This window comes from Echiichthys vipera (genome assembly GCF_963691815.1).
Source record: "Echiichthys vipera genome assembly, chromosome: 9".
NCBI lineage: Eukaryota > Metazoa > Chordata > Actinopteri > Perciformes > Trachinidae > Echiichthys > Echiichthys vipera.
Window position 1 is genome coordinate 4,688,722 of NC_139834.1, and position 26,227 is coordinate 4,714,948.

The 26,227-nt window shown below is 40.4% G+C and overlaps 1 protein-coding gene across 1 annotated transcript in view; it reads left to right on the forward strand.

The window, feature by feature from the left end:
- The window catches only part of oprl1 (opiate receptor-like 1), a gene marked incomplete at both ends in the record, with an annotated part of 104,116 nt that overhangs the window by 49,644 nt on the left and 28,245 nt on the right, over window positions 1-26,227 (forward strand). Inside the window, 2 exon segments of the mRNA XM_083920878.1 lie at window positions 25,040-25,127; window positions 26,005-26,187. Coding sequence (XP_083777004.1) covers window positions 25,040-25,127; window positions 26,005-26,187 — 271 coding nt within the window.

Consider the following 26,227-nt stretch of genomic DNA (forward strand, 5'->3'; position numbering starts at 1 on the left):
GGAAGACCTTCCTCTGTGATTGAAGCTCTGTTAGAAGTACTGAGAGCTTTGGTCACCGCCAGTATGATTCATATAATTGTTTAGGGCTATATATATATATATATAGTGCCTTGAAAAAGTCTTCAGGCCTTTTTCACATTTTGTCACTTTACAACCACAGACTTAAATGTATTTTATTGAGATTTTATGTGAAAGACCAACACAAAGTAACAAATAATTGTGAAGTCGAACGAACAAAAAGGATACATGGTTTACAAAAATTTAAGCAAATAAAAATCTGAAAAGTGTGGTGTGCAATTGTATTAAGCCCCCTCTACTCTGATACCCCTAAATAAAATGCAGTTCAATCAGTTGCCTTCAGAAGTCACATAATTAGTTAATCCACCACAGAGTCCACCTGTGTGTAATAGTATCAGTATAAATACAAGTGTGCTGTAAAGGCCTCAGTGCTTTTTTAGAGAACACTAGTCAATAAAGAGCATCATGAAGACCAAGGAACTCACCAGACAAGTCAGGGAAAGTTGTGGAGAAGTTTAAAGCAGGGTTAGGTTATAAAAAAATATCAAAAGCTTTGAACATCTCAAGGAGCACTTTTCAACCCATCATCCAAAAATGGAAGAAGTATGCCACAACTGCTAACCTACCAAGACATGGCCGTCCACCTAAACTGACAGGCCGAGCGAGGAGAGCACTGGTGAGAGAAGTCTACCAAGAGGCCCATGGTCACTCTGGAGGAGTTGCAGGAGAATCTGTCCACAGGACAACTATAAGTTGTGTACTCCACAAATTTAGCCTTTATGGAAGAGTAGCAAGAAGAAAGCCATTGTTGAAAAACAGACATAAGAAGTACTGTTTGCAATTTGCCGCAAACCATGTTGGGGACACAGCAAACATGTGGAAGAAGGTGCTCTGGTCAGATGAGACCAAAGTTGAACTTGTTGGCCTGAATGAAAAGCGCTATGTGTGGCGGAAAAGTAACACTGCTCAACCTGAACACACCATCCCCACTGTGAAACATGGTGGTGGCAGCCTCATGCTGTGGGGATGCTTTTCTTCAGCAGGGAAAGGGAAGCTGGTCAGAGTTGATGGGAGGATGGATGGAGCTAAATACAGGGCAATCCTGGAAGAAAACCTGTTGGAGGCTGCAAAAGACTTAAGACTGGGAAGGAGATTCACCTTCCAGCAAGACAATGACCCTAAACATACAGCCAGAGGTTTGTCCTGTCTTTGGGTTTTTGTCTTGTGAATTTCCTGTTTTATTTTGAAAGATAACTCTCCTCTCGTTCCAGGTCACTTGCCCTTCCTCTTGTGTCACCGGTCTGACATCATTCCCTGATTCACGATTGTTTCCACCTGTGGTTCCCCTTCCCTCATGTGTATAAAGTCTTTGTCTTCCCCCTTGTTGTGTGCCAGATTAATTGGTACCTTGTCGAATGTATCCAGCGTTTTATTCCACAGTCTTGTTCATGCCTTTGAATTCTTTGTTTCCACGTTCAGGTTTTTGTATTCTTTGTTTTGTCCAAGTAAGTTTTCCGTTTTTGGATTCTCTTGAGACATTTCTTTTTTCCTCCTGGTTGGAGCGTCTTTATTTCATTAATTATTTTGTTCACTTTGTTTTTGGTAATTCCTCCTGTACGGAGGGACTTTGTTTTGAGATTTATTTGTTAACTTTGCCTTTTGTTTTTTCCTCCTGGACTGAGCGTCTTTATTTTGACCTTATTACTGGCGACTTTTGTTTTGTTCCTCCTGTGGAGTGATTTTTTTGTGCCACGGTCCTGTCGTCAAGCTAATACATTCAGTGTTGATCCGTGAACCTCCGAATCCGAGTCCTCATCAGAAAATGTGAGCACACTACACCAATTCTTAAATCATTACACTGGATCCTCTGACACCAATCTGTTAGTGGTTCCTAGAGTAAACTCAAATCAAGGGAAAGCATCTTTCAGTCATTATGCAACAAACGGCTGGAATAAACTTCCTGAAGATGTAAGACTTTCACCCACTCTGACCACATTTAAAACTAGACTGAAAACTTTTATGTTCACCTTGCTAAATCTTTGCACTTTTAACGTCCGCACTGTTTTTATTATTGTCTGTTTTTATTCTCTTTGTCTTTCTGTAATGCATTTTAATTCATGACATGTTCCTGTGAAGCACTTTGAGTCTGCCTTGTGTATGAAAAGTGCTATACAAATAAAGCTGCCTTGCCTTGCCTCATTCCTGCTTGGGTCTGACAATAGCTAAAATGGAATGGTTTAGATCAAAGCATTTCCATGTGTTAAACTGGCCCAGTCAAAGTCCAGACCTAAATCCCATTGCGCATCTGTGGCAAGACTTAAAAGTTTCTGTTCACAGGCACTCTCCATCCAATCTGGCTGAGCTTGAGCTATTTTGCAAAAAAGAATGGGCAAAAATTTCAGTCTCTAGATGTGCAAAGCTGGTAGAGACATACCCCAAAAGACTTGCAACTTCAATTGCAGTGAAAGGTGGTTCTACAAAGTATTGACACAGGGGGGCTGAATACAAATGCACACCACACTTTTCATATTTTTATTTGCCTAAATTTTTGTAAACCATGTATCTTCGTTCCACTTCACAATTGTGTTACTTTGTGTTGCTCTATCACATACAATCTCAATACATTTAAGTTTGTGGTTGTAAAGTGACAAAATGGGAAAAAGTTCGAGGGGCCTGAATACTTTGTGGTGTGTGTGTGTGTGTGTGAGACCAGAAGTTTACATACACTGTGCAAAAAGACACGTTTTTCTCCCAATCCAAAGTTAAATCAGACTAAACATCTCCTCTTTCAGTTCATTTAGAATTACCAAAACTATTTCATTTTGGTAAATGCCACAATGAGTGTGAGATTCTCTTAGAGATTTTATGTTACTTTCTTTGAGGTCAAAAGTTTACATACACAAAAAGTACATGGGGAAGCCCAGATGATGATGATATGGCTTTGGAAGCTTCTGATAAGTTAACTGACAACATGTGAGTTAATTGAAGGCACACCTGGGGATGTTTTTTAAGGCCACACCTCAAACACTCTGCTTTCTTGTTTGAAATCATGGGCAAATCAAAAGAAATCAGCCAAGAAATCAGGGAGAGAATTGTGGAACTCCACAAGACTGGTTCATCCTTGGGTGCAATTTCCAGATGCTTCAAGGTGCCACGCTCATCTGTTCAAACAATTATATGCAAGTATAAACATCATGGGAATGTCCAGCCATCACACCGCTCAGAAAGGAGACAGGCTCTGTGTCCCAGAGATGAACATGTTATGGTCCGAAAGCAATCAACCCCAGAACGAAAGCTAAAGAGCTTGTGAAGATGCTTGCTGAAGCTGGTAAGAAAGTGTCGTTATGCACAGTGAAACGAGTCCTGCACCGACATGGGCTGAAAGGCTACTCAGCAAGAAAGAAGCCGTTACTCCTGAAGAAACATAAAAAAGCTAGATTACAGTTTGCAAAAAGACACCAAGGCAAAGATCTCAACTTCTGGAGACATGTCCTATGGTCTGATGAAACTAAAGTGGAGCTGTTTGGCCATAATGACCACCGTCACATTTGGAGGAAAAAGGGGGAAGCTTGTCGGCCTGAGAACTCCATACCAACTGTGAAGCATGGACGTGGTAGCATCATGTTGTGGGGCTGTTTTGCTCGAGCAGGAACTGGAGCTCTTTATAAAATAGATGGCATCATGAAAAAAGAACATTATGTGGAAATATTAAGGCAACATCCCAAAACATCAGCCAGGAAGTTAAAACTTGGGCGCAATGGGTCTTCCAAATGGACAATGACTCTAAGCACACTGCCAAAATAGTTAAAAAGTGGCTTGAGGACAACAAAATCAATGTCTTGGAGTGGCCATCATAAAGCCCTGATCTGAATCCCATCGAAAATGTGTCGGCAGATTTGAAGAGGCGTGTGCAAGCAAGGAAACCGACAAACCTGGGTCAGTTACACCAGCGCTGTCAGGAGGAATGGGCCAGAATTCCAGCAGAGTACTGTCAGAAGCTTGTGGAAGGTTACCCAAAACGTTTGACCCAAGTTATGCAGTTTAAGGGCAATGCTACTAAATACTAAGGAAATGTATGTAAACTTTTGACCTTGAAGAAAGTAATAAAAAAATATCTAAAAAATCATTATTGTGGCATTTAGCCAAATTAAATAATTTTGATAATCCTAACTGACCCGAAATAGGAGCGGTTTAGTCTGGCTTAACTTCAGACAGTGAGAAAAAAAGGGTTATGTGTCTTTTTGCACAGTGTGAATGTAAAATTCTGGTTTCAACGATATATATATATATATATATCCCGCCATTCACACAGATTTTCACTTAATATTGACAAGACAGCTCCAAATGTTTTTTTTGTTTTTTTTTCCTGCGACCAATGAACCAATTAAATTTTGGTCGGCTAAAGATTTTTTGGTGGATCAATGCTTGGTCGAATATTTGGGGGCAGCCCTATAATTGTTAAAACTGTCCTCCCCAGGACAATGATGTACGTTTGTGTCTACCTGATGAGAACCTTTTGTGGCTGTGATGCAAATATGGAAGTAGCACAGCAGTGATGTGAAAAGACATTCCCTGAGGACGAATGACTGGAGCTTCCTTTAAAGTAAGGCACGTACTACAGCTGAAACAGTAATTCAAGTTAAATAGGAGAACATGAGGGAGAAACACAGCAGGGAGTATGTTTGTCCGTGTTATGTTCACGTGGAAAATTAATTGAGAAATGATTGTACAGTGTGTTCTTTTTCTTCTGCCTGGTGCTCACACAAAATAAAAAAATCATTCAATTAAATTTTTTGAAAAGAGAACAAAGCAGGCTCCACTGTAATAAAGCTTAGTTGGCTACAAACTGCATCATAAACACACATAGCAAATAAATAATGCAAATTACCGTATTTGTCATTAAAGCTTCCACTAAAGAGACGTAAAGTAGAGGCAGTCTAAACTGTGTCGACCAATTAAAGACTGCAGAGTTATGAAATAAACACAAATGCCATATTTCCAACTTGCTTTCTCCATGGTTTTCCACTGCCTGAGATTTGATTCTTGTTGTACCTCTTCTTCTGCAGTGGTTTAATGGCTCCCAAAATAGAGCTCAGATTCTCTGCCTGAACCCAACTGGGCCCGATACTACCCACCAAGTTCTAGCCGGGCTGGTCTGTAATTTCTCAAAATTCCCTTGGTCTTGAATCAGGGTGGATTTGTGGACATTTTCTAGCCTGGCTATTACCAGACCAAGTTCAATGGTGGATTGCACGTTGGTCTGGGAAGGCTGCTGTCATTTTCTTCAGCACAAGAGATGGGCGTAGTTCAAATGCCTGCACACGATTGGACAGTCCCGATGACCTACTCAATTCGTTTGGCGACCAGCAGGGCTAACTGCTAGATTAAACTTTTACCAAAACCGGCAGTAAAGCAAATGCGCTTCTCTGTCACCATCAGGTTTAACCTGCCAATAGAGCACTAGGTGAAAAAAGCCAGCTTGGTGATTGGATCCAGAAAAAAGGGAGAGAAAACGGGAAGAATAGACCTGCTCTTTTCCAGACCCTTGTGCACAGCGGATTGAAATCACTGGCAGAAAGGGGCAGGGATACCCAGTGTTCCAGTTTCCAGATTCCAAATTTCCAAATTCAAAAAACTTTATTTGTCCCCGGGGGCAATTCAGGGCACACAGAGCAGCAAATAACGACAGTGTAATTATACAAAAAATTATTACTTTATTTTTACTTTAAATAATTAGTTAAATTTAGGATTATCCCTGAAAGTGAATCCTCCAGAGGTTATTTTTTTTTTTTTAGTAGAAGTGCAAACTGTCTGCACATGGATTGGGGCTTAAGGTTTTGTTGAGTCAGTTACGGCAAATTTTAAAAAGTGTGGCTCTGTCAAATTTACTCGCGGTACACCCGTCTGGTGTCAGTCGTTCCCTGGGTTTGTGTTGGAGCGTGTGTTTGTCCACTTGTGTGCTCATCAGCGCTACTCCAGTCTCTCTTTCTCTGGAGTGATTTCTGATTGACTTAATAAAGTGGGCTTTTGATTCTGTGTCTGAATGCAAAGCATGTGTTTGAAGTGTGTGTTTGTGTGATTACACCAGTCTTACTCTCCATTATCATTGTGACCTCTGGGACTGGAGTAAGTGGGATGAATAAGAGAAATGTTGGAGATTTACACTCACTGAACAACTTTAACACCTTACTATCCATTAAAATGTCATCTCAATGGTTTAAAGCCAATGGTTAGGCCATTTAGATATTAGGCTCCTTGGAATAAAAAAGGGGAAGTTGAATGGACTCTGAATCTGCATTCATTGGGGAAATTATGTATTATGATGGGGTTTGAAATTTTAGCCAAGGAAGATCAAATTTAGAAAATTTGGATGAATTAGAGCAGAGCTGTCCAACTCAAAAGATCTACTCATTATCAAGCGTTTTGATAAGCTTTAGAATCAGGTGTGTTAGCGTGAATTAGGGGCCGTCCACACAAACGCGTGAATATTTGAAACCGTGTGTTTCTCTGCTCAATTTGGCCTTTTATCTACACGTAATCGCAGTTGTGGACTCCTGAAACCGGAGTTTTTTAATAAGAGTCCAGGGTGAACTTTTTGGAAAAGTCCGGTTTCAGCAGTCTTGTGTGGACAGGAAAATCAAGGAAAACCGCAATTTCTTGTCGATATTGTTTGACGTCACACTTTGGGCGGTATTCAGTCAGTTGTATCCATGCAGACTTGTAGAGCACTCTAGACGTGACCAGCTGACGGAGTTGCTGTTGTGAAAGACTGAGCCAAAAATACTGGTGCTATTTAGCAACTTATCAGCGCTTTGTGTGATAAGTTGCTAAATAGCAAGTTCTCTTTCAGTCCAGACGAAGGAATCTGCCTTGGCCTCTTTTCGCCATTGTTGTTTTTCCAGTATGAATTTTTCCAGCCATGTCATTGGCTAAAATGGCCTTCCTACCGGGGGCCATAAAAGTTCAATTTCCAAAAATACCGGTGTTCGTGTGGACTAGGCCTTAGAGGATCGGTAAAGGTGTACATTATTTGGTGCCATCCAAGTAATAATGCAACTTATAGAGGTACTGCAAACCTAAACATATTTTTTGAGCTGTAAACTAAAAAAGATCACTGTACTGTGTTGAAGAACATCCATGCTGGTAATGACATTTCTCACCAAATCTACATAGAATTGCAACTCTACCTAAGCCTTAACCTTGCAAGTACTGAATAATGCTGAGATCAAGTTAACCACTTATCTATGAATGAAATTGAATAACATTGACGCCCTCTGTTCAGAGGGATGAATCTGAAGAGAACTGTTTACTATGTTAAGTATGTCATCTGCTAAATGACTGAAAACAGAAAAAAAGCTGGAGTGGATGAAGAGGACAGGTTGTTAAGAACGGACACTGGGAAACTGAGAGCAAAATTCAAGACACAAACGGGTAGTACAAATACAAAGTGATTTAATAAGTGAATAAAGATATACAAATGGACAAAGCACAAGGAGAAAAGGAGTGGGGGGTTAGTGAGTAATGGTGAGCTCTTCTGAACGTGCCCAGTGCCAGTGAGGTTTGTAGATTCCCAACAGGTGTCCCTCCACATTGTAATGGTGTCCTCAGGCCGGTCTACTTATACTGGAGCAGAGATGATTAGTGGAGATGGAAAACACCTGGGGTCCGTTTCACAAAGCAGGTTTAGTGAAAACTGTCTGTTAACCCTGAAATGAGGGAAACTCTGAGTTTTCCGTTTCACAAAGGGAGGTAACTCAAACCAGAGACAGAGGGGTAACTCTAGCCTGTTTCACAGAGAGAGGTAATTTAAACTCTCGGTCAGTTACCATGGTAACATGCTCTCTGAACCTTTCTCAACAAACCTCAAATTTCTCTGTGTCCGCCCTCTTTCACCCACACACGGTGTTTGATTTCCTCATTCATTCAGTCAGCAGGCGAGTTTTGGCGTAGTATAGTTCTGTCGTCTGTTTTTTCAGAAAATCATTGCAAAAATCAGTCATTATAAGTTATATTAGGTGGCGACTATTTCCACAACCATGGCATGTCCTTTTGATAATGATCCCGTGGATGAAGGTGCAGCATTACTGCGCAGAGAATTAAATATTTGCCAGGAGATGATTATCAAACTATTGATTATAGATGTTCTTGCATTTCGAGGCAATTATCTTTTTGAGCGGTACCGTTTCACGTCACAGTCCATCATTTACATACACAACCTCATCCGTCCTTACATTTCCAACATTAACAACCAAAGTCATGCTCTCATATCCCAGCAGATAGTGTGTGTTGCGCTGCGTTTTTTGCAAAAGGGAGTTTTTTATACAACGTATCAAACAGCCACTTACGGTAATATTTACTTTCTAATGTAAAACATTCTTAAAATGAGGTATCACCATGACATTGTGCTGAGGTTTTACCTTTACATTTTTTTATGTTTCATCTTAAGCTGCTGCCAAGTGCGCTTCTCCCCCACGGGAATGCACCTAAATGAAATAAATGAATAGGCTACCACTCAAGCAGGTCTCCCTGTGATATTATTGTGATTGCAAAGGACATTTAAACTTATGCATTGACCCGAGCAGCAACGTCTCCCACGCCGTCTCCCTCTCTTTTGCTGCTGCAGCGGTGTTACACTTCCGGCGAAAAACATGCTCAAACTCCCGTATGAGCGCATTAATATTTCCAATTCCAGTGGTAGCGTAGCCCTCCTCTTCCCCGTTGCCATGGTGACTCATCGAATCAGGGCTCCATTGATGCTGTCTTTTTATACTTGTGGTGCACACTCTTAACTCCAGGTTAAACTACTCCGAGTTGATAAAACTAACGCAAATCAGCTGTTCTGGAACCGAAAACTCAGAGTTCAGGGTTAGACTCAGAGTTTGTTGAACCTGCTTTGTGAAACGGACCTCTGGTGATCGCCACGCCCCCAGCCCCCAGACACACACACCCACACCCACACCCACACCCACACACATACACACAGAGGGCTGCCATGATGCCATCATGACACAGGTGGGGGATATAATTCTAATTCATTACATCAGCAAGTTCACTGGAACTCAAGATGTTAAACTGTGACTCAGTCGGGATGCATATTGAACTGTTTTTTCAGGATAGTGTCTTTGTTATTCTGTTAATTTAAGAATTTGTAAACATTTTCATTTTTTTTTTCTAAAGGAGAGTATTATAGTTGGAGGAGGATAGATACACTTGTTTAGAAGAGAAATTGGGCATCATTCTTAAGGCTGTTTGAGAGGTGGGATTTTAGTTTCATGATTCTGTTAAATAAATCAAGAGCATAGATTTGTAGCAGTTATCTGTGCACTTGAATCCCCTTCCGTCTGAACAGGGATAATCGTACATCTTTTCGATTGCTTTCAGAGGCTCTTAAAGACCTTAAATAGGGCTGATGACACCATAGAAGAGCTGCTATAATAACACTATGCCGGTACCTCTGCAATAGCTGGCGGCTGTGAATTGGACTGTGTGAACATCATCGGAGCTCTTCGGAAGACTCTTAGAGGGCTTATCCTGTAGAAGAACACATATAAAAAGGTCATTATGAATCTCTGCCATTAAATCACAAAGGGAGAGAGTGGCTGAAAGACAGGTAGTTATTGTTAGTGATGTCTATCCAGCAGAATTGAAGAAATCTGCTCTTTAAAGATGCTTCTGGAAATTATTTCAATGCAAACCAACATAATTTGTCCGTTTTCAGGCACTGTCAAAATGATCTCCTCTTAGCTATTAACAAACTACTGTACTCACAAGAAAAAAAAAAACAATTATAAGTTATTTATTCAATTGCTTAAATTGCAGTCTGATTATGGGTTGGGATAACTTGGGCACTCCTCGCCTACAGATTCATAGCCTGGAAACCAGATGAATCTGCCATCTTTAATTTGCTTTTTTAGTTCTGCCCCCCTGTATTAATTGAATATTGAATATAAAAATATTTGCAAATCGCTCTGTTTTTATTTATGTTTTACACAACGTCCTTTCTTCATGTGAATCAGGATTGTATATGTAGTATTTGTAAGGGTAGAGGGATCATACAACGAAGACCACTGTTCCTTACCTGTTTCTTACCGTCAGCATATGTCCCTTTCTTTTAACCTTGACTGTGATTGTTGGTTGTTCATTCTCGATCTTGAAAACTGACAGATCAAGGTTGTATGTGTTGCCGTCATAACAAAAGCTTCATCTATAAAGCTGAAAGAGATGTATTGGAAACTCTGCTTTCACTATGATCACATTTAACCTGCATTTGTAGTGTTCCTTGTGTAGGGTCAGGTATTATTCATATGGTGTGCTTTTATTCTGAAAGTTTTTTTGAAAAGAGTTGTTCATTACTTTTTTTTTTTTATGTTTTACTCCGACACTGAATGAACCTCTGAAGGACACATTTCCTTCGTTGGCTGTACTGTATGTGTTTAAGTAACATGTCTGCATTCAGTATGATTCATTTTGATCTTTTATTTTATATATTTTTGATCAACAGGCAGCAAAGGGTTACAGACCTTTATTGCTTTTAGAGTAGACTGCAGAAAACATTTATTTGACCCTGAAAACATTTTGTTCAGTGAGTGAGAGAAGCCTGTGGAGAGCCTGAGTCAAAGACACACAGCTTAATGAATGAAACAATTTTCTTGTGCCTGTGTGGCTAAGCTGCCATGCAGAGAGCATTTGAGCCTGTCTGTTCACCACCTCCTGAAATTTAGAATTGGCAGACTTCATCTTCTAAATTTTAGCTCGTCGTCTATCTTTGTGCACAGAGCAGTCTTGTTTCTGCCATGGAAATAGGGCCAAACTCTTGTCCAGCTGCTGATTTTAAAGTATGAACATCTCTTTGACTTTAACAGAACGTATCTAAAACCTAAATTATTGCCCCTAAACAACACGTCCGCATACCTAGATGAACAGTTGTCATTTTAGACAAGTGGTTAATTTTGTGACACGGTCACAGTTTAGTTATATTTAGGCAGTGAAACTACTTGGTAAGGTGTCTGAAAAGATCATGGAGTGGGTTAAAATAAGTACATGTTACATAACTGCAGTTATTGCATGAATATGTGACATAGTAACATGATGTACAGTAGTTAGGTGATGTGATGTAAACGCAAGCAAGAATAAATCAAATCAAATCAAATCAACCTTTATTTATATGGCGCTTTTCATACAGAAAAGTATCGCAAAGTGCCTTACAGAGATGAACAGAAAAAGAGAAACATCAAATAAAATCAGGAGAAGAAAGTTAAAAGAACCCAACCAATCCACAGTCATGCACAGAGACATACACAAATATATATATGTTCATTCACACATTCACACAAACACACACAGCCACGCTGACACATAGTGTGAGACACACACTCACACCTACACAAACACTAGCTGTCACTACAGAGACATGGCTGGGCAGCGAGACCTGAGGTACAGAGGAGGCTAGAGGAAGCTACCTTTGGGGGGGCCAACCACCATCCCAGTCCAAGGTCGCAGAGAGCACCGCCACAGAGACCACCCCAACCCCGGCAGACAGGAGGCTCCGCACCAAGGTGCAGAGCCCTCTAGTCGCCCGGGCCGGAACTGTCCACGGGACAGCACCCCCCGCGGCCAGATCACAGACAACTTCCAAACTGGCAGGCCCCCTGAGGAAACACTGGAGATTAAAAACTTTTGCCTAAAACATTAAAGGGTTAAAATATGGAGGCAAAAACACGAGGGACTAAAACATAAAAGCATAGAGGCTAAAAACATGAACTAGTAAATAATAGCATAAGACATGAGGCCATAAAAATAAATAAAATCATGAAGGCTAAAATACAGAGATTAAAACAGTAAAAAAGGATAAAAAGTGCTCTGATTAGCACTGCCTAAAAGAAATCAATTAAAAGCCTGGTTAAAAAGATGGGTCTTAAGCCTCTTTTTAAAAACCTCAGTAGTCTCCGCGACCCTGAGGCTCTGCGGCAGGCTGTTCCACAGTCGGGGCCCATAACAACTGAAAGCCGCCTCCCCGTGCTTTTTTGAACTTACCTGTGGTATGGTTAAAAGGCCGGTGCCCGGAGGACCTCAGTGTCCGCGGCGGCCGATAAGGTAAAAGCAAATCAGATAGGTAAGAAGGTCCATGACCGTTAAGACACTTAGTAGAATAACGTTAAAATCAATCCTGAAACGCACAGGGAGCCAATGCAACTGGTTTTATGTGCTCCCGCCCTCTGGTCCTTGTCAGCACTCATGCAGCTGAGTTTTGTAATAATTGTAGATTTGAAATGCTCTTTTTGGGAAGGCCAGAGAGCAGGGCATTACAGTAGTCTATACAACGAGAGATAAAAGCATGCATCAGCACCTCCGTGCTGGCCTGAGAGAGAAACGGGCGGACTCTGGCTATGTTCTTAAGATGGTAAAAACCTATTTTTGTTATATTTTTGATGTGTGGAATAAAACTGAGCTCAGAGTCAAAAATCACACCCAGATTTTTTACAGATTGTGATAGTTTAAATTTCTGTAACTTTGGTGATGGTTTCTCTTTCTGACCCTCAGGACCAATGAGTAAAATCTCTGTTTTGTCCTGGTTGAGCTGTAGGAAGTTCCCTGCCATCCATGTCTTGATATCTAAAGTGCAGTTAAAAGGGACATCAATAGGCCCTGTGTCATCAGGAGACACGGCAATATACAGTTGCGTATCGTCAGCATAACTATGAAAGCTGATGCCATGCCTCCTGATGACGTCCCCAAGGGGAAGCATGTGAAGATTAAAAAGAGTTAGACCTAAAATTGACCCTTGGGGAACACCACACTTTATTTTGTGGGTTTCTGAGGAACATGTATCCGTACTTACAAAGAAGTGTCAATCTGTAAGGTAAGAAATGAACCAGTTAGGAACAGTACCAGAGAGGCCGACCAGGTTCTTCAGTCTATCTAATAAAATGTGATGGTCTACTGTATCGAAGGCGGCGGTTAGATCCAGTAGTACCAAGACTGTGAGTTCATTGTTATCCAAGTTGCACCTGATGTCGTTTAAAATCTTTAAAAGGGCTGTCTCTGTACTGTGGTTCGCCCTGAAACCAGACTGACACTTCTCAAATATGTTGTTTGCAATTAAAAAGTAATTTACTTGATTGGAAACAAGTTTTTCCAAAATTTTACTTAAAACGGTAAGTTGGATACAGGCCGATAATTATTAAAGATGTTGGGATCTAAATTGCTCTTCTTCAGAAGGGGCTTCACCACCGCCGTTTTAAAGGAGGCGGGGAAGACCCCCGTCTGAAGAAAGCAATTCCACATGTATAAAAGCTGATCCTCAAAGAATCCACAAAGTGTTTTAAAAAACGGTGTGGGAACTGGATCTAATAAGCAGGTGCTCTGGTGGACTTTACTTGGGAGGGGATCGGCCAAGTGTCCCCGCATCAACCAGGGCAAAACTCTCCAGCGTTTCCTCGGGTGAAAACAATGATCCAGGTGTGTCAACATTGGAAATCTGTTGGGGTAAAAGACTCGATCTGATGTCATTGATTTTATTTCTGAAGTGGTCTGCAAAGTCCTCACAAAGCGCGTCAGTTGGTGTTTTTGGAGGATCTATTAAAATTTTTGTTTGTTAAAAGGTCAATTGTGGAGAAGAGGAATTTGTGGTTGTTTTTATGTTCGTTGATTAGTTTATGGAAATGGGAGATTCTTGACTGTTTGATTGCGTTATTGTATGTTTTGAGATGTCCACGTAAAATTTCATAGTGAACTGTCAGTTTTGTTTTTCTCCATCTCCTCTCAGCACTCCTGCAGTCTCTCTTTAGTTTTTTAGTTTCTGCATTTCTCCACGGGGGTGTCGGTCTTGTCATATTTCTTTTTATTGAGATGCGTAGTGTTACTCGCCATAGACAAAGTATCAATGAACAACATCCACCTTAACCTCCTCCCTACACAGACTTTGTTGCTCTTTATACTACATAATCTGTCTTTGCTCCCACCATATTTACTACCTTCACTAGAAGTAGCAGCCACAATAAACATAAGTAGGAGTTGTAATAGGCTGCTTGTACAATTGATTTATGGGTTGTATTTGGGGGACAACAGTCTATATTTGCACCACTCATATATGTGTGCTAGGATGTTAGAAGCAGTTGGCTTCACAAAGACTAGAATTAGGGAGAAAGAGCTAACTTGGCTCCAAGGAGTATAAAAATGTACTTTATTGCAACTCATTGTATCTAATTTGTTTATGTTACACATACAGAGACATGTAAGAAGGTTTTGATAGTGCACAGTGTCTGATGCCACTTTTGTTTTAACTTTGGAGAGAGCAAGGCTGGCTGTTTCCATTAATGCTAAGCTAAACTAATCACCTATTAGTTTAAGTGCCGTACTTAATGCACAGACATGAGTAGTATCAATCTTCACATCTTGCTCTCAGCAAGAACAATAATAAACGTATTTCCAAAAATGACAAATTATTCATTAAAGCAGACTTTCAGGTCCTAAGGAAGAAATATGTATATAAGTAGGATGTCAGAGGATGTGAAGTAAAGGAGCTTCAGATAGTAATATATAATGTAGGCCAAAAATCACTACTAGTGTTATTCTTTTTTCTTTCTTTATTAAGCTGTCACTCCAACGTTCAAGTCACTCCAACTATTAAATAAGAAGCAGTGTTGCCTTCTGGATATAAAATATATAAAACAGGTTGAGATATCAAGCTCATTTATTCAGGTGCTGTGGCTCAGAGGTAGAGTGGGTCGTCCTCCCTTCATAAGATAGGTGGTTTGATCCTTTAATGTTGTACTTTGTAGTAGTTTGACACCGTTATCGACATGTCGAATGATCTCTATTAAATTGAATGTGGTCTGGTATGAACATGATACACACACAGGCACTAATTCCACAGCATGAGCTCCCAAAGTCAAGACTATGGGCACGAACACACACACACACACATTTGTGCCAGCGTATGACAGCTCATTGAGGCCGACACAGTGCAGACCGGCAGTTTGTGAATAATTCAAAATGATTATTAATATTTGAAACGGAACAGCACGGCAGATGAAAGAGTCATCTGATAGTCTCCTTTCATCATCCTTCCTTCTCCCTCTCTTAATGAAGAGAAGGAGCGGAGTGAGAAATTGAGTGAAAGAAAAGTCTGTCAGAGATACACATGGAAAGAGATGAAGAAAGGGAGGAGTGTGAGAGTGTGACTGAAAAGAGTGAAGACAGAAAATGAGACTCTGATGTTACTGGTTCCATTACAGGACAACATCATCTGCAAAGAATAAACCACACCCTATGTACAGTAGCCTTTATACATAGATTACTATCAGACTAGCCTTACCCCAAAAAACAGTTACATCAGTCATGTATTTTACCATGTGGCTGTTTCACAAGGTTAAATAAAGCAGTATTGTATCATTTTTGACACTCACCCTATTCATGTAATTTAAGCATGAGGATGTGTTGTTACTATTATAATCCATTTAGAGAAACACTGAAATGAGCTCTAATGGTGGATGAAACACATAAAGGAAACAAGGGTATCCAGATGCTTAGGTCAAAAGTTCATCTTTTGTTAACAATCCATAAACGCCATGTTGTCAAAACCTTGACTGAACCCGAAATAGTCTTGCGAACCATCATGCCCTATTTTCATCATAAATGTGAATCTTCAGTTGATATGATACACAAGGGGATCATTTCACCAACATCCAAATGTATTGTAGTTTTGAACTGAAAAAACAAGAGATTTAAAGACATCACAATATTTTTTATAGACGAAACAAACTAAGTCTATTAAATTACAAAATGAGCTGCAGATTAACTGGTATTGAAAATAATAAGTCCTAAAATTACTGCATCATGTTGAAGCTCCTTCAGGCCTCCTTAGTTATTTGGGACATTGGGCAATTTCAATCAGGAGAGACAAGTGAATGAAGAAAAGACGATTGTTTATTTGATAGTTGATTATTTGACAGATGATGAAACCATCTCAGGGATGTGTTGTCTGGTCAAAAGTGAGTTTTGGGGATCTATCTAACTTCAACAGGGCATACAAAGGCCATGAAAAAAGCAATTAACATGTGAGATCATGTGCAAGGTTAATTAGCTTGGGCAGAGTCAGGGTTGAACATGCAATAAATGAAGGTGCTCGCATTCAAGTAGCAAAACATAATGAAACAATCAAACAAAACAGGGTTTTCCTAAACCGCCTTATTGATGGGACTTCCTTGCTTGGCCATCAGGAGCTGTCATTTAGGGGGCATGATGAGAGTGGTGAAACATCCAACAAGGGGAATTAAAGGGAGTTTATAGAAACATTAGCAAAATATGACCCTGTCCTTGCCACACAATTCCAGTCATCCGCTGTGTCTTCTGGGATGTCCCATTCAATCCAAAATGACTTGATCACTGCTCTTTCAGCCACTGTTTCTGATGAGATCAAAGATGAAATTCAGGCTGCTCCCTTTTTTGCATGGCAGGTGGATGAGACAACTGACATAGCTTGCTGTGCCCAACTGTCATTGTTCACTATGTGGATTTTTTTATGTTTCTGGGGGAAGAGATGCTTAGTCTGTTTTTGAAGTCTTGATGAGAACATGCAGGGCTATCATTTCAGGGAGAAACTTGTGGCACAAACCTATGATGGGGCTGCTGTCATGGCTTCAGCTCTCAATGGTTTGAAGGCCTAAGTTAAAGCAATAGCCCCCAGTGCAATTTGTGCATTGCTATGCACAAAGATTGAATCTGGTGCTGTCCCAGGGGGCTAAATGCTTATCTGAGTGCAGATTTCTTTTGCATCTCTCTCTTACGGTTTGCCACATTTTTCTCAAAATCCACAAAAAGGACATATTTTTTTGAGTCTCCAGAAATGCTCCTACTCGATGGAATTTAACATCACAGATAGTGAGCACTGTGGCAAACAATTATGATGCCCTCCTGGAGACTTTTGAGAAGCATATAAGACCATGGATGACACATTAGATTGTGCCAAAGGCTTTCTGATGAAACAGGATTTTGAGTTTGTGTTCATGTTGTACACATATGAACAAATCTTCTCTGACACTGATGTGGTGTCTGACATTGTCCAGCAGAGATCTATGGGTGTTCTGTATGCAAACTGAGTCCCTGAGAAATCGCTGTCTGTCACAACTGCAGGATCCCAAAGAACGCTACAGAAATCTGTACATGGCCATTCTAGACAATCTTTCAGAGCAGATACCTCAGCGTTTTGAAAATTTGGAAACATGCACTTCTTAGAAACAGTCAATCTAGGGAAATTTGATGAGATGAAACAAGTGTTTCCAGAGGAGGTGTTTCAGAGTGTCCTGAAAAATTATGGCAAGTTCTTTGATTCAGAGAGACTCAGGTCTGAACTTCAGGTCCTTTATTCAAACCAGGACTTGCAGGGCAACAGAGGAAAGCTGTGTGATTTCTTGCTGTTTCTGAAAGACATGGAGTTGGACAGTGCAATGCCTCAGCTGTACAAACTTTTGACAGCAACAGTTGGAGCTACTGTACATCTGCAGGTGTAGAGAGGAGCTTCTCCTGTTTAAAGCTGCTCAAGTCTTACACCCGCAACACAATGGGCCAAGGCCGTTTAAGCAGCCAAGCTCTGCTGGCCATTGAGAGGACACTGGTCAAGTCCCTGGAAAAGATGCCCAGTTTGTACGACCAGGTAATTTTCTTGAAAAGGAACAAAGGGTAGAATTTACATATAAATAAACAAACACATTTATGATGTAGGCCGGAAAACTGAGCTTCTCCTCCTTCCCCCCACTGGTCCACTGATGGCTGATGATTCTGCTGAGACAGATGAGACTGATGGAGCTGATGGCTGGTGAGTCTACGAAAACTGGCAGCGATGGGGCCGTGGATAACAGCAACATGAATGTATCATATTATCAATCATATTTAAACAGAGGTAACAGCAGGGTGATAGGCTAACAATGCAGGTGTGTCGCTGAGCTATTGAATAGATGCGATCTGCTGATAAGTACAGCTGATGACATAATTGGCAGCCCGAACAATGATAGCAAAGAATAATGAGTGAGGATGTGTGAGAGGAGTGAATGGCAGGATGCATCCAAGATCTGCTACAGTGGTATAACAAAAGTCAAAAAGAAGAACACTGAAAGTTGTGGATGTGAACAATCCTGACTTTAAAATGCTTAGAAAATCGTCTTTGCAATTGTTTTATAAGGACAATGAAAGGTTTGTTAAGCCTCAAGGATACGGTCAGTATAGAGCTCCAATAAATTGAATCATGATGTTTATTTACAAGGAAACTCCACAGAGCCCCTTAAAATCCAGTGGTGCTGTTGCTTTACAGATAATCAAAAGTAACTGAATGATCCAGAATTCATTTCAGGTTTACCTGTACGCAACTAAAAAGCATTCCAAGAAATGACTTTATTGTAACAGTGATGCATTTTAACCATAATTTGTTTGTTGTATTTTTTAAAATGTTTTTTGTATTTGTTTTTAATCTCCCTCCTGAGATGAAAAACTGAACACTGTTAGATCAACTGCAAAATATCTCTTAATTATACACAACTGAATTCAGCACAATTCAATATCTGCTACAAGTTTCCTGGAAGGTTCATGAGGTCCATTAGCTGCTTTTATTGAATACAAAACCCCAGTTGCATACAAATAAAGGTGTAAGGTGAAGAAGAAAAAAGTAAAAAGAAGGGGGGGGGGGATCTAAACAGAGCTGAGTCTATGAAGCAAAAAGAGCTGCGAAAATACAGAGATAATTCAATTATTTGTTCTAACTCATGTGACATGAAATATGAACCATGTTGCTGTCTGTAAGTAGAGAAGCAGAAGTGATTTTTGCTGTACAGGAGCATGTTGGATGTCAGCCATGTTGAAAAATTAGTGAATCCAGTGTTTCCTGCTTTTGTTCAGTTTGTTTGGCTGGGCCATTTTATCTGTCTCAGGTGGTACCAAGGGGAGCACCGTTTGTCTTGAAAGGGGATTCCTGGTTAAAGTTGTTATAGGCAGAACAGTGAAATCTCATTAAAATACAGGAGTTTTTGCTGTAATAGACGGCCAAATGAAGTCCTGAATAATGCTCATTTTGAGCTTTTGTTTGTTCTTGACAGGAATAAACAGCTGAAAAGTTAAAGTTTACAAATCAGCATGTTTGTTGCAGGCTGACGGGTCACAGAGGCCCGTTTCATAAAGCAAATTTAACAAATTATTTAGGTTAGCCTGACTCATTTTTAGTTGATTTGGTTGTTTAAAGTAAATTTAACATAGTTCAAAAACAGCTTCAACCCCTCAGAAACAAGGACTTTTGATGTGGCCTACTGCTCTAATCCTACGAATAGAATATCGCCCACCCCGACCATCCTCCCAGTGCAGATTTTTGCGATTATCTCCTGCTTCATCTGACTTCCTTTTTTGCGCCTGGTGTTATTTCTAAAGTAATACATTAATAGAATACATAGGAATTAGAGTGCATTCCTTTTTAGCTAGACTGTGAATTACTGTGAACCTATGAATTCTTCATTTGTTTCTAAAGGTAAACTGGCTGTGAACATCGCCTCTCTTTCTATGCCACTGCTGTTTGCCATGGTGTATCCATTTGATCCATGTTCGACCTCTCGGGCTCCTTTAGAACAGCCGCTACATGCAATTATCCTGACTACTTGAACCAGTCTGTCAAATTCCTCTGATTGCGTGAGATTGACTTGACCTGTATGAAGCCGCTTTAGGGCTGACTGATTTGTTAGGTTCATTCAAATCAGGTTTGGGACTTTAATCCACATTATTCCACTTTAATCCCTACTTATTTTAGCATGCTTTATGGAACAGGACCCAGAACTGCCCAATAAACTCTAAATGTTGCTTCACCATGTCCATGTTGCTTTTGTTACTGTCTCTGGCTTTCATGTAATGATGTAGTATTTGCTTACACCAATGATATGCAATATTAGTTTTGCAAACATTTAGATATTTGTTGCCTGACCTTAACCATAGTTCATTTGTTTTTAATTTGAATTTAGTCTCTGGTGTACGGGGGTTGGGAGCTGCAGCTGAAGTTAGTGAGCTGGTATTAGCTCGCAGATTGGATTTTGTACAGAGGATGACACCAGTCTCATAGTGTTTATATGAGGACAATTAGTCCAAAGAGACTTGGAGAGAGAGGGATGAGGAATTAGCTGGCATGAGGGAGAAAACAATGAGAGAAGCATAAAGCAGTAATCCCTCTTTAATGGATGGTTAAATATTTCATGCTTATTTTGAAGATTGTAGAACTCCTTAAACGCAGACAGACAGTGAGTGCTAACAGAACAGATTAGTGGGTTCCAGCTGCATTTCAGGAATCTAAGAAATAAACACTGGGGGGAGTCATGAGTGCTCAGCTCACACAGTTGGAGCAGTTTGAATCCACAGCAAAGCTTTGATCCCGTGTCAGATTCACAGTTGTGATCGACGATCAATGACATCTCTTATTGACAGGTGTGTGTGTGTGTGTGTGTGTGTGTGCGTTTCTCCTTTTTCAAACACGTGCTGAAAATATAAATAATGTCCGCTTCTGTTTCCACAAAGACACCGTGTAATGATTTGTTTCTTTCCTTTTGCTTCTGTATTCATTTTCTTTGTAAGTGACTTGTCTTCAGAAACACTGGCGTTATCTTGTGCATGAATGACTCATTTATGCCCCTTTATATTTGAACACTTCTTTCTCCTACTTCCTGTGCTTTGTCAGTGTACATGAAAGTCAATAGGACATGCCTGCAGTATATCATCAAAAGAACAACAACCCCTCACATGCTGTTTCCACTGTAGAGCTGCCTGAAAGTTGCCCTCTTTGAGACTGAATTAAAAAAAAAATGAAATACACTTCCGATATGTCTCTGAAGCAGGACAGTACGGGAATATCTCTGTTGGAAATAATCTCCACACTGCATGTTACTGATTGTAGCTCTTTGCTCAGGACTCGCCTCTCTGTCCTTTCTTCTGTACTTTCACTGAATGACAAAGAGGAAGAATAAAAAAGGAATTGAGAAATAGAACATGAGATAGTGTAGAGGAACAGGGCTGAATATTGGGAGATAATTAATGTCAATAGAGATAGAGAGCAAAAAGAGAAATAGTTTTTGAGTGAGACAGAAGGCCAGAATACAAGAGAGAAAAAAGACTGTAGGAGATAAAAAGACAGATTGAAAGGGTTTGGCTGGGTAGACATGGCCCCTGATGTAAAGAGGAAAGCTGAACAGCCATGAAATATTCTCTCTGAAGATGCTCCTACCAGGGAAAGGGAAGGGAGGTATGGAAGAAAGAGAAAGAGCTGGAAGAGGAGGACAAGAAGGAGACAGAGAAGAGGAAGGTTAGAGGAGATGAGTCAAGATAAAGACAGTGATGAGGATAGTGGGAAGGACATGCCAGAGAGGTTTGAAAGAAGTTTAAATCGATTCAAGGAGGGAGGGGGATTTAAGGTGCTGGGGAGATGGATGAAAGATAGAGGGGGTTGAAAGAAGCTGAAGAAAAAGTGAGGGTTTGAAAGGATAGAGAGGAAGGTAAGACAGGACAGTAAGATGAGGAGGACTTACGCTTTTTATTGTCTGCAAGGCGATTTTTAGAGTGAAAGGAACAAGTGCCTAAAAAGACTTACACTTTGAGTCATTTTAAGCCCAGTTCACACCAATGATTGCAACGCAACAAATCTGTTTTAGAATATTGAAGTGGTGTGATCTGACCCATCTCCTATGACTGAAACGGCTGATGCCGCTCCTGAGACTCAACTTGTCAAATCACCAGCAGCTGGTTTTAGAACGTAAGGGCGTGATCACACTGTCCTCCCGGACCGAGACCCGGACTTTAGGGTACTTGTCCCCCCTCCCTCTCCCCCCTGCGCCCCAGCCCCGTTTGTACTCACACTGCCAGGGCCTCGGCCAATGCTTCTTGCTGTCCATACGGCATCAAGCCGTAAAACGTCACACGCATTGATCGCGTGTGTGTGGCTTTGTTTACAAATCTTTCCACAGACCTCAGAGTTTTTGTGCGTCTCGTCGACTGTTTGCCGCAGTTGAGCGCGGAGCGGGTGCACTCACATGGCTTAAAGGTACTAGGCTTTAGCTGAAAAACCGGTTTTGGCCGCGGCCAAAAGGACAGTGTGATCACGCCCTACGACACGTCACCTGCCAATTAAGTCTTGGCAAAGTCCTCTGGTCAAGTCAGGGAGAGCAAGCGCCATATTCCAGAACAAAGCAGTGAACCAGAGAAATAAAATAATTATATATATATTATATAACAATAATAATTTTCGGCGTTTCATCACAACTAGAAATGCAGCTATAGTAAGTATGTCACTATCTCTGTCCTCATTTGTATTTTATAATGCTACAAATTATATCCAGCCCAGGATTAGGGAGATTTAAGACTTACTTTACTACAGCTACATTTAAAAGATCCAACTGTTTGAACAATTTGTGAGTTCCAACAATTGGTTGGGAACAAATTAAGATTTTTATTAAAGCACAGGTATTTTCAAGTAGTTCTGGGCTATTAGACTCATTAGAGTAAGATATCTTTTCATTAATTAAAAAATAATATTAAAACACACAAGACCAATCAAGAAACATGTGAGTAGTCTTGCGTCAGTGCTTCATAAATGCTTCAAAATGGTAATGTAAAATTGTGTTTTACTTGTGCAACTTGTGTTCCATCTGCAGCTGTTCTTAACTATTTGTCTCTCAGTTAAGGAAATTAAGACTAAGATTTATTTTCAGTTATATAAAGTACTATAAAAGTATTGAAGAAATCTTAAATCCAGCTTCTTAAAACCTGCAATTGCAACACAGACAAAAGCAGGAAGGATGAGAGAGAGCAGAAAGAGCTGAGGGCGTGAAGACAGATAACAAGTGAAGAGGAGGAAAAATACAGAGAACTAAAAGTTAGGAAGGTAATGAGAAGGATGAAAGGATAAAAGACTGAAAGACACAGATGTTGAGATGCAAGGGCATTGATGAATGAAAGATCTGAAAAAAGAGAGGGGGAAACATCGTCTAAAATTGGATATTGGGGATAAAAAAAAGGACACGAGGAGGAGATGGAGAAAAAGAATGAAAGAAAGAAGGGGATGTTTTGAGGAAAAAGGGAAAGTTCAAAAGAGCCCGAGGCCAAACTGAATGAAGGGGGGAGGGAAGGGTGGGGAGAGTGGGGGAGGCAGAAACATTTGACTGCAATGCGTTTTTGTTAAAGTTTTATCCAGGGCAGCAGAAGAAGAAAGAGGCAAAAAAAACTGTAGTTACATAGCAGACACACCTGACACACACATACATAATATTTGTCTAGATTGTTTTATAGGACATTCTATTTGCATGTGTATTGTTTTTGGCTATTTTATCATTACTTTTAAGATTTTAAGGTAAGGTATTAATTTGCTGCAGAGGCTGAACCCTGATATTTTCCACTGTTACGACCTCAGATAGTTTTGACCAAAAGGTCAGTAATATAATTCTGAAGGCAAAAAGTAAACATTTTTATTCATGATATCAAAGTATGAGGGGAAAAATAATGAAAAGAAATATGAGCAAGACAATCCAGCAAAATGAAATAAAAACAAGAGGAAGCCTTGGGGCAGAGCAGACTCCAGTCTACCAACAGATAACTGAGAACTTAATCTGACAGAAACCAAACCGCAGAAACCAGACAACTAAACTAAGGAGCAACACAAACCACAGGGTCACATCAGGTGGCTGCTGAGCCCAAACCTGAATCAGACCACCTCATCTCTGAGGAGTGGATTCATCTGACTAAAAATGGAAAGACTGTCTGCCCCTCAATTTTATCAACAATTATTCATCCAGTGGACTTCACACTTTTCGGGTGTATTGCTGAGAAACCAAGGAAGTGTAGCGTCGAGGGAAAGCTCTTGAGATCCACGGGACATATCTATTATTTGAGTGTGTCATGCACACTGTGAAAATGAACTGTCACAATGCCGCAAACAGCATGCTGGGTACAGTTGGCTCACCACCGCTCACTACAGTACGTTCAAGAACAGATAAGAAAGAGAAGCTGCAGATGTTACATCATAGCAAACTCAAACATTTCAAGCATCACTGATATCATTTTCACACGCTTTTGTTCCTGGAAATAGCCTGGTCCCACATAACTAGCTGTGTTAGCGGATGATACATATACTCGCCACAGCTATGACATGGCTGGTGTATTTCTCAGGACCCAGGAATTGTTGAGTGTGAAGTTCTCAACAAAGCTGCAATCAGCAACACTAGAGGCCAAGCAATCAGCCCATTCCTAACAGGCATGCTGGGAACGGGCACTGCACTAACTTTCCTGCAGTATCCAAAAACTTTTAAAAAGCACCCTGTGGAGGTTACTTTATTCAGTTAGTATTATGTGAAATATCCTATTTATAGTTTTGTCATTTTGCAGAGTTGCCATTAATTTAAACTTTGGAGACTACAGTCCTGTGTGTTCTTGTGATTGGGCCCAAGTGATGTAATTTCAGATCATCTAACTAAGGCTTAGTATTGGAATCATAGCCTGTATAAAAAATGGACTTAGCTAACCCGCCAGGGTCTCTCAACTTGATCAAATCGTCCTCGCCTATGGGAGTGGTCATCTTGTAAAACTTTGACTCCACTTCACTTCCTCTTACCAAAAATGGGCATTGATGTGACGCTTTCTCTTAAGAATCTTTAAAAAGGCCAGAGCATTTTTTCCCTCATTCCATAAAGATAAGCCCATGCAACCGGTGCTGGAGTATGGTCAGGCAATGCTCTCACTCCTGTTACTGCAGGTGCTTTGGATACAAGGTCCATCAAATTGTTACTTATTGTAACCAGGAACTTTAGCAGCAGCAGCAGCACTCAATGACACTCTGTGCATTCTAATGGTTCAACAGTGTCTCTGTTTATTATGCAGACTGCAGATGCCCGACTTGGCTGCAGACACTTGATTAAGTTGTTGAATGTGTGTTTGACCTACACAACTAAAATGAGCTGCCTGCCTGTCTCAAGCTTTCTCATTTGACTGAACTTTTCTGTGCTTCCTCTCTCCTCAGATACACTAAGATGAAAACGGCCACCAACATCTATATATTTAACCTGGCACTGGCTGACTCTTTGTTCCTGGCTACTTTACCTTTCCAGGTATGACTTATTCACATGTGCAACATCATACAAAAGTATTTCAAAGTATCTCCCTTGTTTTTTTCCTGAACTAGTCTTTTCCCCCCTACCTTATGCTGTGTTCACACCAAAGATGAAGCAAATTCTTACGGTGGGATCACTTCTGGATCATGTGTGTTTATTTGCATTACTTGTGCGAAACGTGCTGTGCAACTGCTCCTTATCTTGATCAACCATGGCCAAACTAACCACTATCGCTGCTTTGTACCTGTTGGGAAAGTCAGAAAAATAAATGCTGTTGTGTCTGTGTCATAAGATAATCCGGAGGTGCTCACAGCCTTATTAATTTCACCCCCTTCTCCAGGAATTTTCTGGATGACTGCCGCTTAGTTTTTTGTATGATTTAATAACAATATATGGATCAAAAGGATACGGAAACAACTACATCATGATGCTGATTGGTGAAAATTCTGAATTCATGGTTTGTCATGTCTGTCCACAAGGCAACAAGCAATTTACTCAATGGATTTCGGATTGAACAGGTCTATGCAGGAGAGTCTCAACGCTCTTAGCACCTTCATATCACTTACTTCAGTGCAACATACGGAAATAATACTTATCTTTTCACAGCTCAGTTTTACTGCTTTTATGAGTCATATGTTTTAAAAATTTAAAAAGTGTAATTATTGTTTTGCACTCTTGTCAGCATCAGAATAATGACTTCAGTCACTGGTTGGTTGTCAGGTGTTGCATTTTAAAGCCTCACCCCACTGATTGGTTTCCAATTTCCATTATTGAATAATTATTTGTCAAAAGTCATAATTAAGAGGTGATCAGAGTTCTTTGTTCTACATCCAGCTGTATTTCTGATTATTCTTTAATTTCCGTCTGATTCCAGGGCACCGATGTGTTCCTGGGCTTCTGGCCCTTTGGAAACGCTCTGTGCAAGGCGGTGGTGTCTATTGACTACTACAACATGTTCACCAGCACCTTCACCCTGACAGTGATGAGTATGGACAGATACGTGGCTGTCTGCCACCCTGTCAAAGCACTGGACATGAGGACTCCTCACAAGGCCAAGGTAAAAAAGCTTCCTTTCAAAGTGAGATATTCACCTTTCT